This window comes from Vulpes vulpes, chromosome X (genome assembly GCF_048418805.1).
Source record: "Vulpes vulpes isolate BD-2025 chromosome X, VulVul3, whole genome shotgun sequence".
In the NCBI taxonomy this organism is placed as follows: Eukaryota; Metazoa; Chordata; class Mammalia; order Carnivora; family Canidae; genus Vulpes; species Vulpes vulpes.
In genome coordinates this window covers 67,338,248-67,353,792 of record NC_132796.1, presented here as the reverse complement: position 1 = coordinate 67,353,792, position 15,545 = coordinate 67,338,248, and the positions used below count along the sequence as shown (strand labels likewise).

Here is a 15,545-nt window from a genome sequence, read left to right as displayed (position 1 = left end):
AGTATATAGCCTTGCTTCAATTATAGTATGATTCAAGCAGCTTAGGTTTCAAATGTGGACTTTGGTCTAGAAAATTTTATTAAATATTGTACTAAAGCACTGGTATTTAATAAAGAATATCTAGCCAGTTCAACTGAATAATTGGCTTAATTCAAAAAAGACAAAAATATCTTCCTAAGCATTAGCTTTGCATTAGCTTTCTCTCATCCTAAGTACACATTCCTGATTTTCTTTTCAAAGATTTGACAGAACATTTCCACATCACTATATGCAATGTCATATCTGAGAATTAATAAGCTCTGAATATGGGCAAGCAGTTATTGCAGATGTTCAAAAGGCATGTTCTCTGTTCCATCTATCACATTTTGACGTTAAATAAGATTTTTAAATTGCAAAGTATGAAATCAGATAAGTTTAAAATACATTACTTTTAAAAAGGTAATAAAATATTTGAATGAAACACAGTATTTGACTACTAGTTCCAATGTTAATTTTGAGTCTTAGTATTCAGATATGAAATTGTTAGGGAGCCAGGGTAAAGTTGGCAGCCATATTACAGCTGCTTATCCATACCACGAACAAACCTGTATTGAATACCTAGGTTAAAAATAGCTTTTTCTCCAAGAAATTTAAATAAATCGCCATCTCCTCTTTTCCATTTTTTGCCCATTATTTCAATAGCAGGATTGGGGAATGCTTAAAACATATAACTATATCCTTTAATACATAATTTATATCTAGTCATCTTTTGTAATCTTTAAAATGAGGAGGGGATGAGGAAACAACTCAATCCAGTAATGATTTAATCCTACTAAAGCATGATATGTATTTATGATATTTTCTTCCCAGCTGAAACAGTGTATTTAAAGGTTTCAGTTAATTAATGACATTCTATAAGAAATCTAAAAATTCTTGTGCTTTCTCTGACACAACACATACAACAAAAATTTTTTAGAATATTGCTATTTATCTAATTACTACTCTTTTATTTACCCTTAATTTGGAAGGATGGGGGAAAATTCTAACATCAAGATCTAAATAAAAGAAGAAAATAGCCAATACAATAATATATACTACTTTTCATATATTAATTAATAGAATTAAATATTGGCACTAGTATGTTGGAGATCCCATGAGATATCTTGAGGTATTCTGTAGAATATAAATCTAAATTTCTTTATTTTTCAATAGCATGACAAATAATAGTTTTATTTTTCCTGACAGTCAACGTTATGTTTAATTATGCCATTGTACAGATTGAAAAAAAATCAACAGTTGAAATATTCTTTTTGACAATTGTTATATCACAGTTGAGTTTGTGGGCCTTTATGTAAGATACGTACCACAACACCAAATTGTTCAGGTTCACAGAGGTCATCATATTCATTCCTCAGCTGTGCTAATTCACTGAGTACTTTCTGCTCAGGAAGATATTTAACAAGGTTCTACAAAGAAATAGAAGTACAAAAATTTAATATTTTATTATTAGAACTATTAAGCATGCATTAACAACTCTAAAAAGTGAGTAACTAGGATAGTAAATTTCTGATTGCGATTCTATTATAATACCAGTGTATATTCCTCTTCTCTCCCAAATAAATAACCAAAAAATGAATTACAACATAATGTGAATAAATGTACAAATGTGTTTAGTTTCAATGCACTTTAGGACATAAATGATAAATAAAAAGATTACATGGAAATAAAAGACCTTTGAAAAACAAGTTACTTTCTTTTTTTTTTTTTTAATTAACTTTTATTGGTGTTCAATTTACCAACATACAGAAAAACACCCAGTGCTCATCCCGTCAAGTGTCCACCTCAGTGCCCGTCACCCATTCCCCTCCAACACCCGCCCTCCTCCCCTTCCACCACCCCTAGTTCGTTTCCCGAGTTAGGAGTCTTTATGTTCTGTCTCCCTTCCTGATATTTCCCAACATTTCTTCTCCCTTCCTTTATATTCCCTTTCACTATTATTCATATTCCCCAAATGAATGAGAACATACACTGTTTGTCCTTCTCCGACTGACTTATTTCACTCAGCATAATACCCTCCAGTTCCATCCACGTTGAAGCAAATGGTGGGTATTTGTCGTTTCTAATTGCTGAGTAATATTCCATTGTATACATAAACCACAACTTCTTTATCCATTCATCTTTCGATGGACACCGAGGCTCCTTCCACAGTTTGGCTATTGTGGCCATTGCTGATAGAAACATCGGGGTGCAGGTGTCCCGACGTTTCATTGCATCTGAATCTTTGGGGTAAATCCCCAACAGTGCAATTGCTGGGTCGTAGGGCAGGTCTATTTTTAACTCTTTGAGGAACCTCCACACAGTTTTCCAGAGTGGCTGCACCAGTTCACAGTCCCACCAACAGTGTAAGAGGGTTCCCTTTTCTCCGCATCCTCTCCAACATTTGTTGTTTCCTGCCTTGTTAATTTTCCCCATTCTCACTGGTGTGAGGTGGTATCTCATTGTGGTTTTGATTTGTATTTCCCTGATGGCAAGTGATGCAGAGCATTTTCTCATGTGCTTGTTGGCCATGTCCATGTCTTCCTCTGTGAGATTTCTCTTCATGTCTTTTGCCCATTTCATGATTTTAAGATTTGTGTGGAATCAGAAAAGACCCCGAATAGCCAGGGGAATTTTAAAAAAGAAAACCATAGCTGGGGGCATCACAATGCCAGATTTCAGGTTGTACTACAAAGCTGTGGTCATCAAGACAGTGTGGTACTGGCACAAAAATAGACACATAGATCAATGGAACAGAATAGAGAACCCAGAAGTGGACCCTGAAATGTACGGTCATCTAATATTCGATAAAGGAGGAAAGACTATCCATTGGAAGAAAGACAGTCTCTTCAATAAATGGTGCTGGGAAAATTGGACATCCACATGCAGAAGAATGAAACTGGACCACTCTCTTGCACCATACACAAAGATAAACTCAAAATGGATGAGAGATCTAAATGTGAGACAAGATTCCATCAAAATCCTAGAGGAGAACACAGGCAACACCCTTTTTGAACTTGGCCACAGTAACTTCTTGCAAGATACATCCACAAAGGCAAAAGAATCAAAAGCAAAAATGAACTATTGGGACTTCATCAAGATAAGAAGCTTTTGCACAGCAAAGGATACAGTCAACAAAACTAAAAGACAACCTACAGAATGGGAGAAGATATTTGCAAATGACATATCAGATAAAGGGCTAGTTTCCAAAATCTATAAAGAACTTATTAAACTCAACACCAAAGAAACAAACAAGTTACTTTCTGAGCTTTAAACCTATACAGCAAAATTTTTACGTTTTATTTTTTACCAGTCAACTCATATGGAAGTCAAAAATACTATGTAGAATTAAATCATATGTAATAATAATAAAAGTTAAATCTATTCTTCATAATTGGCAAAATTTGGAATAGTCTTTAATCCCACAAACCACACCAAGCCTATGAAAAAAAATCCCGTTATTTATAATGCTGGTATTTAAATACACAATGTATTCCCACTTTAACGGAGAACCAAGTTAAAGTGATGAAGTCTGATACATGTTCAAATTTGATGGTGAAGAGAATCAAAATTGATTAATTCTTCTCAATATAGTTTATCTTAGACTATGAGACAGTTCTAATTATCATAACATTAGCATGCAACCAACATTTTGGGGACTTGTATGAGATTTCAAAAGACATATCAAAGGAAGAAAAGCAGGAAAAAAAGATTTAAGAAAGTAGAGTTGACACAAAATGGCAGAAGGATACATTCCGAGGATTGGTCCCACCACCAAAGCAATCACTGAGCTAGAAAGTGTAATTTAAATAAACTATTTCAAAACATTGAAACCTGATTGGATACTTACAACAAGGGTAGTGTTTGTTGAAGGGAGACACTGCTGCTCTCTGGTAAGAGAACAACATGCACAAAACAGATATCAAACACCATTCCTCAGCACCACTATGAAGATAGTGCCTGAGTACTTGAGGTGTCGGCTGATGTCAGGGTGGGCAGTGGGGATCCTGTTATCGAAAATTTAAGAACGTGCATTTTGGTTGGTTGAGCAGTTTCCTGAAGGGCCACTGCAGGTGCTTGCCTTGGTTTCAACCCTCTTGGGTTGCAGTAGCTTCTCCAGATGGAATCTATCAGAAGACTTAAATAGAAATACCTCCCCTGATCTTTAGAACTAGACATGTAAGTTAATCTTTGTCAGATCACTGGTTGACAGCGAGATAATGAAATCTAAAATCTAGTAACTGCACACAAGGAATAGACAGTTTGCATCAACTATTTGGAAATTACAAACAAACAGCCCTCAGCAAACAAAAAAATCAGCAGTCTGTGAGGAATTAGAAAAATCCAAATTCCAGAGTTATACTCAAATGACTAGTTCTAACAAAACAAAAAATTACTAGGCATGACCAAAAACAAGCACACAAACAAACAAAAAAACAAAACAAAACCAGGAAGGCATCAGCTACACAGGAAAAAAAAAAAAAAAAAAAAGGAAATGACAGAAACTAACCATGAAGAAACTTAGATTTTGGAATTAATAGTGAAAACCACTAAATCGAATCTTAATTATGTTCAATGAGCTAAAGAAAACTATGACCAAATACATCCACTCTAAGCAGGACCTCAAAGAAGTCCACACTGAGACACATTAAATCAAACTGCCAAAAAGTGAGTGATTTTACAGCAAGAGGGAAGTGAATTGTCACATTTAAGGAATCCACAATAAGATCAATATCTGATTTCTCCAATGGAAGTAAAAAGGTAGTGTGATAACATATTTACAGTCCTGAGATATTCCCAAAATAACAACAAGTATAATTTCTTGCTAGCAAACCTGTTCTGTAAGAAATACTAATGGACCTCCTACAGACAGAAATAAAAGGACACTAACAGTAACTCAAAAAAATAAGAAATAATGAACAATTATAAAGGTAATTACATAGGTAAATATAAAACCCAATATTATTGTATTTTTGGTTTTTAATTTTTTTCTATGAGTTAAAAGACCAATGCATAACACCATAATTACAAATCAATGTTAATGATCATAACATGTGTAATGATGTAATCTGGGACAAAAACAATAGAAAAGGGACAAATATGTATAGGAACAGATTATGTTATTAAAATTAAGTTTGCATTATTAAAAATAGGTTGTTATAAGATTAAGATATTAAGTATAATCCCTAAAGAAACTAATAAGAAAATAAATAAAAATAACAGAAATAATGATAAGAATCAAAATAGTAGGCTACCAAAAAAAACAACTAAATATAAAAATAGATAGTAATAGAGAAATTAAGGAACAAAAAACATGTAGGAGATACAGAAATCAGCTAACTGGCAGAACTAGGCACTTCTTTATGAATAATTACTTTATATGTAAATGAATTAAATTCTCCAATTAAAAGGAGGAGTTTGGAAGGCTGGACTTAAAAACAAACATATTTATCTACTTGAGACTCACCTTTAGATAGAAAGAGGTTGAAAGCAAAAGAATGGAAAAACATATTCCATGTAAAGAGTAACAAAACACATGCACAGATACAAAAACAAACTGTGGTTGCTATATTATTATCTGTCAAGATAAACTTGAAATAAAAAAGTAATAAGAGACACAGAAGGATATTCTAAACTGATAAAATTTTCAATGCATCAAGAAGATATAAGGAAATGCTCAACTAAAAACAGAGCTCAAAAATATATGAAATAAAAATTGAGAGAATTGAAGAGAGGAAAAGGCTGTTCTAAAACAATAGGTGGAAGGGCCCATGGATGGCTTAGTTTGAAGAGAATGGAGCTCTTGATCTTAGAGTAGTGAGTTCAAGTTCACATGGGGTGTAGAGATTACTCAAATAAATAAAAACTTGAATAAAATAAAATAATAGGTGCATTCTTTTTTTATATTTTATTCATTTATCTGAGAGAGAGAGAAGCAAGGAAGAGCAGAGGGAGAGGGACAAGTAGATTCTGTGCTGAGTGTAGAGCCTGACACGGAGTTCAATCCTACAACACAGATAGTTGGGATATTATTACTGATTTTACAGAGATTTATAAAGGATTATAAGAGGATACAATGAATAACTGTACACAAACAAATTGAATAACCTAGAAGAAATTGACAAATTCCTAGAAACATACAAACTACCAAAACTGAATCCAGGAAATAAAAAAAAAAAAAAAAAAGGAAATCTGAGTAGACCTATAACAAGTAAGGAGATTGTGTACATAATCGAAAAACTCCCAACAAAGAAAAGCCCAGGACCTGATAGCTTCGCTGATGAATTCAAATATTTAAATAAGAATTAATACCAATCCTTTTCAAACTCTTCCAAAACATTAAGAGGAGGGAACACTTCCTTTTTTAAATAATTTTTTAAAATTTTATTTATTTATTCATGAGAGACAGAGAGAGAGAGAGAGAATGAGAGAGAGAGGCAGAGGGAGAAGCAGGCTCTATGCAGAGAGTCCGACGTGGGACTCGATCCCAGGTCTCCAGGATCACGCCCTGGGCTGAAGGCAGCGCTAAACCACTGAGCCACCTGGGCTGCCCGAGGGAACACTTCCTAACTCCTTCTATGGAGCCATCATTACTCTGATACCAAAACTGGTCTACACAAAACGACCACCTCAGGTCAATATCCGTTAGTGAATACTAGTACAGGTTAAAAAATACAGTAGGCAACATATAACATAAATCCCATGGGAAACAACTGTATCATATTTTGTACAACTGTACAAGTTCTCTTTTGTTCTCTCTGCTTATATTTTCCCTCCTTCCAGTTAATTTTGCATTACCATTAAACTCTAGGCCTGCAATGGCATCCACTGTATAACTGATAAAATTAAAAAATCACGCCCTTTCCCTTAAAAGAAATATGATTTTTGATATGACAACAGGTATATATAATCAAATGAAATTAAGAACTTCCATTATTTTGCCTCATCAATATAATTTTATTTTATAAAATGAAAAGGTAAACACTAATTTATTATTTCCATTTTCCAGAATATTTTCAATGCATGTAAATTATTCAATTTTTTAAATATTTTATTTATTTATTCATGAGAGATACAGAGAGAGAGGCAGAGACATAGGCAGAGGGAGAAGCAGGCTCCCCACCAGGAGCCCAGTGTAGGACTCAAACCTGGGCTCTGATAATGCCCTGAGCTGAAGGCAGACCCTCCACCCAGGCGTCCTTACTCAATTGTTTTTAAAAAATTTTTCTGTTAATGGGATTTTTTTAAGTATATTCTAATGAAAAACAGAATCAGTTTGAGTACTTCATAATTTTCACTACTGGCCACTAAACTGTAAAGATTAAGAACAGTATTAAAATTAGTAAATATATCAATTCTATATATTTCAAACTTCCCTCAATTTTAACCATGAAAATGAGTACAATAGAATGAATCAGGCCTGAAATAAAATTCTAGCTCAGAATGTGAAACACTGTTACTTTGTTTCTCTACTTGCTATAGGTAACCTGTTAACTCATGTTCAGAATGCAGGCTCCACAGCAGGTAACATATCTTTTCTTTTTCTTTTCTAATATATGAAATATTTAACACATTCAATTGACTTAGATGTATGCTGATTCTGGATACCATTTTATGGCTGAGTTACAAACTTATATAACTGCTAGTGCTCAGTAGGTTCTATTTACAAGTAATATCTGGAATAAAACTCTCTCTCATGTGTAACAAATGCAGACTACTATTATCCTACTTACTGCTTAATGAACCAGCTTCCATTAGAATCCCATGTTGCTAGTAGTGGCCATCACAGAAAATCCCTAAAGATACTTGACATTTTTTTACATACTAAACTTTATACACAAAGATGTATTATAAGACTGGACATTAATATGCTTCATGCCCATAAAATTCCAAGTAGAAGAAGCAGGAGGATAAGATGACAGAAGAGAGACATACCAGTGCTCATTTGCCTTCAACCTCCTTTACCTACTCATCAAAAGTATGTCAAGAGAGAAAATGGAAAAAAAATATACAGGTTCAAGGCATAGTTTAAGCATAAAGTGGACAGTCCTAGGAATCAGCTGGAAGTCCATTTGTATGGAGACTAAGGGGCCTCTTGGGAGAGAAATTTCCTGTCTAACCGAAGCACATCATGCAATAAGAAAGCCAACCTGCATTTTAAAATGCAGGAAAAAAGCTTGCATTTTAAAAGGGATTGGAGTGATTCTGAGTGTAGCATATGTGTTTCTTGGTTGTATCAGCAGGCTCAACATGCCTACCTGCAACAAAGTCAAATGTCTGAGTGCTGTGGAAAGGGGAACTGTGTGATGAGCACTACTTTGGTACACCTCTAATCAACCTTTTTTTTAAAGGAGAAAGGAAGATACATGTTTCTGTATTTTGCACAGAAAACCCCATATTCTTGGCACCTAGAAGCCTTCAGTACACAATACCTGTGCTCCATGTGGAAACTCCTCCCTTCTCCAGAAATACAGTCCATAGAAGAAGGTTCAAAACAGGAAATGCAGAAAATTACCCACAGCTGCTACATTGTAGCTGACAAATTTAGTTGATGGGATGCATAAGATTTCTGGAGATGCCTAAAAACATCTAAAGTAGAGGCTTTTAGAAAAACTTGGAGTCTTACAATAGTAGCTAGTAATAAGAACAAGAAAAAATAACAGATGAAGTGATGAAGACTGGACAAGTATTTTAAACATGAAAAATTGAATACAGTTTTTGACTGAGTAGCTTAGTGGTACTATCATCACTTATCCTCTAAATAAATTGCAAAGGTTAGTTCTGATACACTCTATACTATAAGTGAAAATCTGTTCATAAAAGAAGCTAGAAATTATAAATTTTAAAATGCAATTTAGAGAATGACAAATGTGAGGTGATAGGAAAATATCCTATAAAGTTGCACTCCTTCCTTTTCTCCCTCCCACTCCTGTTTACTACTGAGCATTATCTTTCAACTATTTCAAGGTTTATGTTTAAAATATTGATTCTCAGTCAGTATGAAAGTTTCGTCCTAGAAAATGTTAATGTGCAGTTCACAAAGAAAATAACAAAGGGGAAAACAGTAACTATGTCACCACATGAGTAGATTTTTCTTCATCTTTTACACATCACAAATCCACTTTCTGATGATTGTCACTGGTATCTGAAGGAATTTCTCCTAACAGACTACGGGCTTTTAACTACTTTTTACATTTCTACAATTACTCTATAATACTTCCAAAACTTTTTTTTTAATTAATTTTTATTGGTGTTCAATTTACCAACATACAGAAAAACACCCAGTGCTCATCCCGTCAAGTGTCCACCTCAGTGCCCGTCACCCATTCCCCTCCAACACCCGCCCTCCTCCCCTTCCACCACCCCTAGTTCGTTTCCCCGAGTTAGGAGTCTTTATGTTCTGTCTCCCTTCCTGATATTTCCCAACATTTCTTTTCCCTTCCTTTATATTCCCTTTCACTATTATTCATATTCCCCAAATGAATGAGAACATACACTGTTTGTCCTTCTCCGACTGACTTATTTCACTCAGCATAATACCCTCCAGTTCCATCCACGTTGAAGCAAATGGTGGGTATTTGTCATTTCTAATTGCTGAGTAATATTCCATTGTATACATAAACCACATCTTCTTTATCCATTCATCTTTCGATGGACACCGAGGCTCCTTCCACAGTTTGGCTATTGTGGCCATTGCTGATAGAACTTTATTTCCTTTAAATGTTAATTGCACACTTAAAGGTTAGTTAAGTGAAAGTATTGAACCATAATGCCCTTTCCTTCTTGCCAAAACATAACCTTTCTTGTTTTATATCTCATTAAGTCATTTTAGTAGTAGAAGAGTCGTGTTAGGTTCACTGTAATTAAGTCTATCATTCCCCAAATAAATTAATTAGGGCCAATATTTCTTTTTTATTTATTATTTATTCCTTTAGAATATGTTATTACAGCGTGTATATATATAGACATATAATTATAGCATACATGTGTCTTTTATTCATGAGAGACAGAGAGAGAGAGGCAGAGACACAGGCAGAGAGCGAAGCAGGCTCCATGCAGGGAGCCTGATGCGGAACTCGATCCCAGGACCCCAGGATCACGCCATGGGCTGAAGGCAGATGCGCAACAACTGAGCCACCTGGACGTCCCCATATTTATATTTCATATAGAATTATATATCTATATATACACATAGAAGATACATATATAAGTATATAAGGCAGAATTATTTTAACTTATATTGACAAATATATTTATAAATAAGTACTTTATTTCCATTTTTAAATCCAGAACAGAAACAGAAATGTTTCCCCAAAGTCCTGAATGAATCTCTGTGATCCTAACACAACTCCCCCCCCCCCCCCCCCCCCATTTTATCTGGTCAAAAAATTCAATCCTGGGCAGCCTGGGTGGTTCAGTGGTTTAGCGCCACCTTCAGCCCAGGACGTGATCCTGGGGATCCGGGATCAAGTCCCATGTCAGGTTCCCTGCATGGAGCCTGCTTTTTTCTCTCTGGGTCTCTCATGAATAAATAAATAAAATCTTTTAAAAAATTAAAAAAAATTCAATCCCTTAACTCCTCTACTTCATTATATGTTTTTCAATATTTTCTTATGGTGTATCTCAAATTATGTGTGTATATTTCATATTCTTAAAACACATTTATGTGCTCTTGTTCTTTGGCTTAAATGGCATATACTTGGATGCTGGGCCTTGTTCTACACTTTGTGTTTCACTCATCCATGTAGCTTATGTATACTGGCTGCCAAATATGGGGTTCCTGCTATGTTAATCACTAGAGATTCTGTCCTTATGAAGATTATAGGTTTAAAACAGCCATATATACTCCTAACTACATAGTGGAACCATAATAATCATATGAATGACAGTAATATGTGTTGCATTTGACCCAAAACATATTTCTTGTCAGGTGGTCATGCTACAGCTCTCTCCTTTTGGTTTGATTCCTAACATTTCTATAACTCCTAGAGTTATAGACTATAAGAGCGACTATAAGAGCGACTATAAGAGTGACTATAAGAGCCACTCCTATAATAGACTATAAGAGCCAACTTCAGTATGTTAAAATGATGATTAACTGGCCTGATAGTTATATTAACTATCTAGGGAGTTTGAATGTGCTAACAGCTTACAAATTTTGAAATGAGAATATTGCAATGCACTTGATGTGGAATACCACCAAAAAACTATCTGGAAATTTCATTCAACCATACAAGGTGTACATTCATGGTATACCTAATTATTTCACTTCACAAAGTCAGTGATTCTCTTTCATGATTTTTATTGGGTCATATGAAATGATGCAATTCTATGTATACTGTGAAAATTAGCACACTAACAGAATATGCATATAGTTACACAAAGCATGTGATGTCAGAATGCTACCAGGTTTATGCAGATCCAAATGTAAAAAACACCACTATCTAGGAAAACAATAAACACAGAAACGTGAGGTTGCTTCTATTTCTGAGACCATAGTACCAGAAAGTCATTTCTTTTTTCTTTTAGATTTTTATTTATTTATTCATGAGAGACACACACAGAGAGAAAGGCAGAGACACAGGCAGAGGGAGAAGCAGGCTCCTTGCAGGGAGCCCAACGTGGGATTCGATCCCAGATCTGCAGGATCACGCCCTGGGCTGAAGGTGGCACTAAACCGCTGAGCCACCTGGGCTGCCCCAGAAAATCATTTCAATTGGCTAAAGAGATTTATACATTATTGGCTATCTTTAAGTATTCACTTCCCTGTTTTTTTTTTTTTTAATTTTTATTTATTTATGATAGTCACAGAGAGAGAGAGAGAGAGAGGCAGAGACACAGGTGGAGGGAGAAGCAGGCTCCATGCACCGGGAGCCCGATGTGGGATTCGATCCCGGGTCTCCAGGATCGCGCCCTGGGCCAAAGGCAGGCGCCAAACCGCTGCGCCACCCAGGGATCCCTCACTTCCCTGTTTTCATGTAAGAACTGGTTATAAACACGTGCCTCCAAAACATGCATAAAAGTATACAGTTATTCTTTAAAGAAACAAAGAGCCAGTATGAGGCATTCATAATGCACTGGACATTTTAACATACCAGGTATCCAGGTCAAGCTGATAATATGATTTTTAACTAAGCAGAAAGAACACTTGGCATTTATCGAATGTAAAATATACTGACCTGAACATGGGGGCAGATAAGCAGTATGTAATATGCTGGTCCCAACTTCCCAATAAAAGAGTTATTGAGATACTTTAGAAAATACTTCTATTTCTAGCTGACTGATTACCCTAGTCAATTGGGTAGTCAAATGGGGTATGGGCTGTCAATTTAGAGAACACATAAAACTCTTTTAAAATATCTTTTTTTATTTAAATAAAGGACTAATCCAGAGATATAATCAAATACTGAAGACTAAGACTATCTTAGGAACATCTACCAATCTCTAGTGGTCCACAGTTTTCAGCTGCAATGTGTCTAGAAGATAAGATGGAGTGTACACAAGGCCTAGACCTTTTACAAGATATGAGGAAAAATTCAACTGCGTAAATATGAGACCCCAAGAGATAATATCCCTAGTGAAAGGCTTACCCTTCAAGAAAAAACAAAGCTCACGCACAAAGGAAAACAGTATGAAATCTTGCCTGATTTTGCCTTGACTCTGGTATCTAGAGTATGGGGTTTCTCCTCTATAAATCTCTAACCACAAGACAGCTCCCATGCAGGTTTTTGATCAGAATATAAACTACCTAGTTGTAAAAAAGAAACAAAAACAAAAACAAAAAAAACCAACACACACACACACACACACCTAAAAATCTATCCCGAGAGAAATAAGAAATAGAGAGATAGAGATACAGAGATGAGGAGAGAGAGAGAGAGAGAGAAAGAGAATTTAAACTTAAAGTGATTAGTCTTTGGTAGTGGTCCTAGATGTCTGGCAATAATTCATGCAAATTTCCGAGGAGGAAACTACCTTTAAACATCAGTTTCAAAGTATTCCCACAGATAAAAATTAGAAATCACTAGTTCACAATAAAAATAAAGATAACATAGGAAGCAGTGAAAAAAGAATAGTAAAAATCAGTGAGAAAAACAATAGAATTAGACCTATAAAGACACAAGACATAATATTTGAAAAACAAAGATTTTCTAGAGAGATAAGAAATATAATAATTGATATTAGAAATTCATTGGAGGAAGTAAAACAGAAGATGAGGCAGAAATCATAAAAAAATTAGTAAAAATGGACAAAAGAACAAAAAAACATACCCAGTAAAGTATTTGACATAAAGACAAACTATGAGATGTACACACAAGAAAACATAAACAGAGTGAGAATGGTTAAAATATGTTTAATTAGAATTATAGAAGGCAACTATGGATAGAGAGCATAGAAGACAGATAATACTCTAAATAAAAATGGCTAATAATTATCCATCATTGATAAAATAACAATCATTACATTCAGGAAGCCCAATGAATCAAAATAAACAGAAGAATGGATGTTGTTCAATAATAATCAAAACCAGATATTGGTGAAATAATCTGTTTACACTGCTGAGAAAATAATTTACAAATTAGAATTATATATCCATTGCAAATATATTTTAAGATCAAGGATGAAATAAACACATTATCAAACAAACTTTAGTGTTTACAATGACCAAAATTTCACTAGCAATACTTTAAAAAGATGTGTTTCAGTAAGAAGTAAAATGATCCTAGAAGCTGTCATATAATATAGAAGGGAAGTATAAACCTAAGTTAAATATATGAGTAAATTTAAGCAAACATGCATGAAACAGTAAACATGTTGTCTAATTTAGATTAAAAAAATAACCAAAATATGGAAAAACAGATAAATTAGGAAGTGTCATAGAAAGTTTTTTCAGAGGGAACCCTGTGTGGCTCAGTGGTTTAGTGCCTGCCTTTGGCCCAGGACGTGTTCCTGGGGACCCGGGATTGAGACCCACATCGGGCTCCCTGCATGGGGCCTGCTTCTCCCTCTGTCTGTGTCTCTGCCTCTCTCTCTGTGTGTGTCTTTCATGAATAAATAAATAAAATCTTAAAAAAAAGTTTTTTTCAAAGTTGTTAAAAATGATTTAAATAAGTAGACACACATGCCATGCTCAAGGATAGGAAGAATTAAATATATGAATCTCAATAGATACAAATTTGCCCATTTTATGCAAGTGTAATCAAACACTGTGAATGGATTTTTCCTCTTGTTTAAACTTGTCAAAATGATTATAAAATTTATGTGGCTGAAAGGAGAGAGAGAAATAGTCAAAACATCCCTGAAGAACAACAGGATGAATGTGGTTTGACATTCCCTATCAAAGACACCTGCTGAGGGCAACTAGCCTAAATGCCAGCTTTTTGTTATGCTTTATCTTAAAATCCAAGCCCCTGAATGGTTACACAACTGCTTTTCTGTGACAAACTGGTACCAGACACAGTGCATTAAGACCTTACCCAGAGGATCAGAGCAGGTCTGCATTGCACTGAGTCCCTAAAATTTGGAATTCTGAAACCCAGCCACCCACTGAAGATAAAAGTCAGGAACATTGCAGCACCAACAGCTGGGCTGACAGTATGAACACAGACAGGGTGGACGCAGGGATCTGATAGAAACCCAGGATACAAGAGGATAGACTGCTTTTTGTGAGGGCTTTCTGAACAGTGGTGGGTGCAAACTCACCTTTCCAGAGAAGAGAATAGTCCAGCTCCATTGTTCACCCCTCCCATCAATATGGATGGAGTTCAGCAAGCAGTACAGTGCACACAATGGAGGCCTGGGCCACTTACATCAAGCCCTGCCCCCTATTACTCTTCAGGTGCCTTTTCTAATAGGGCAAGTGTAATTGAGAGCCAGAGAAGCAGCAGGCCCCTCACCCAGAAAATGAACAGAAAATACTGCACACACCAGATCTATTGATCATAGAATGCTGAAAGCTTTAGTGGTAGTGTAAATACAATCAGGTGTAGGTGTCACTAACATATAAAAGACGAGACCTACACAAAATGCCAAGATTGAAGAATTTATCCAAAAAGAATGAACAATACCAGGTCACAGACATGGAGCGAAACAAAAGAGATATAAGTAATAAACTTGAACCAGAATCCAAAACAACAATCCTAAGTATACTAGCTAGGCTTGAGAAAGCATGGAAGAAAGCAGATACCATTACCGCAGGGATAAAAGACCTAAAATCTAGTAAGGCCAAAATAAAAAATTCTATAAACAAGATGCAAAACCAACTAGATGTGATGACCACAAATATGGAAGGAGAGGAATGAATTAGTGATATAGAAGATAAATTTATGGAAAATAATGAAAGTGAAATAGGAGGGAAAGAAAAAATTTTAGACTATGAATGTAAGGGAACTCCGTAATCAATAATGCATAATACTGTTCATATCATAGGAGTCCCAGAAGAAGAAGAAAAGCAAAAAGGGGCAGAAGGTTTATTTAAGCAAGTTATAGCTGATAATTTCACCAATCTGGGGAAAGAAGCAGACATCCAA

The 15,545-nt window shown here is 35.2% G+C and overlaps 1 protein-coding gene across 6 annotated transcripts in view; it reads right to left on the bottom strand.

The window, feature by feature from the left end:
* The window catches only part of DIAPH2 (diaphanous related formin 2), a 1,085,411-nt gene that overhangs the window by 526,264 nt on the left and 543,602 nt on the right, over positions 1 to 15,545 (bottom strand). For all 6 annotated transcript variants that reach the window (XM_072744409.1, XM_072744404.1, XM_072744407.1 and 3 more), the window contains one exon: positions 1,344 to 1,445. In XM_072744409.1, coding sequence (XP_072600510.1) covers positions 1,344 to 1,445 — 102 coding nt within the window. The remainder of the gene's footprint in view (positions 1 to 1,343; positions 1,446 to 15,545) is intronic.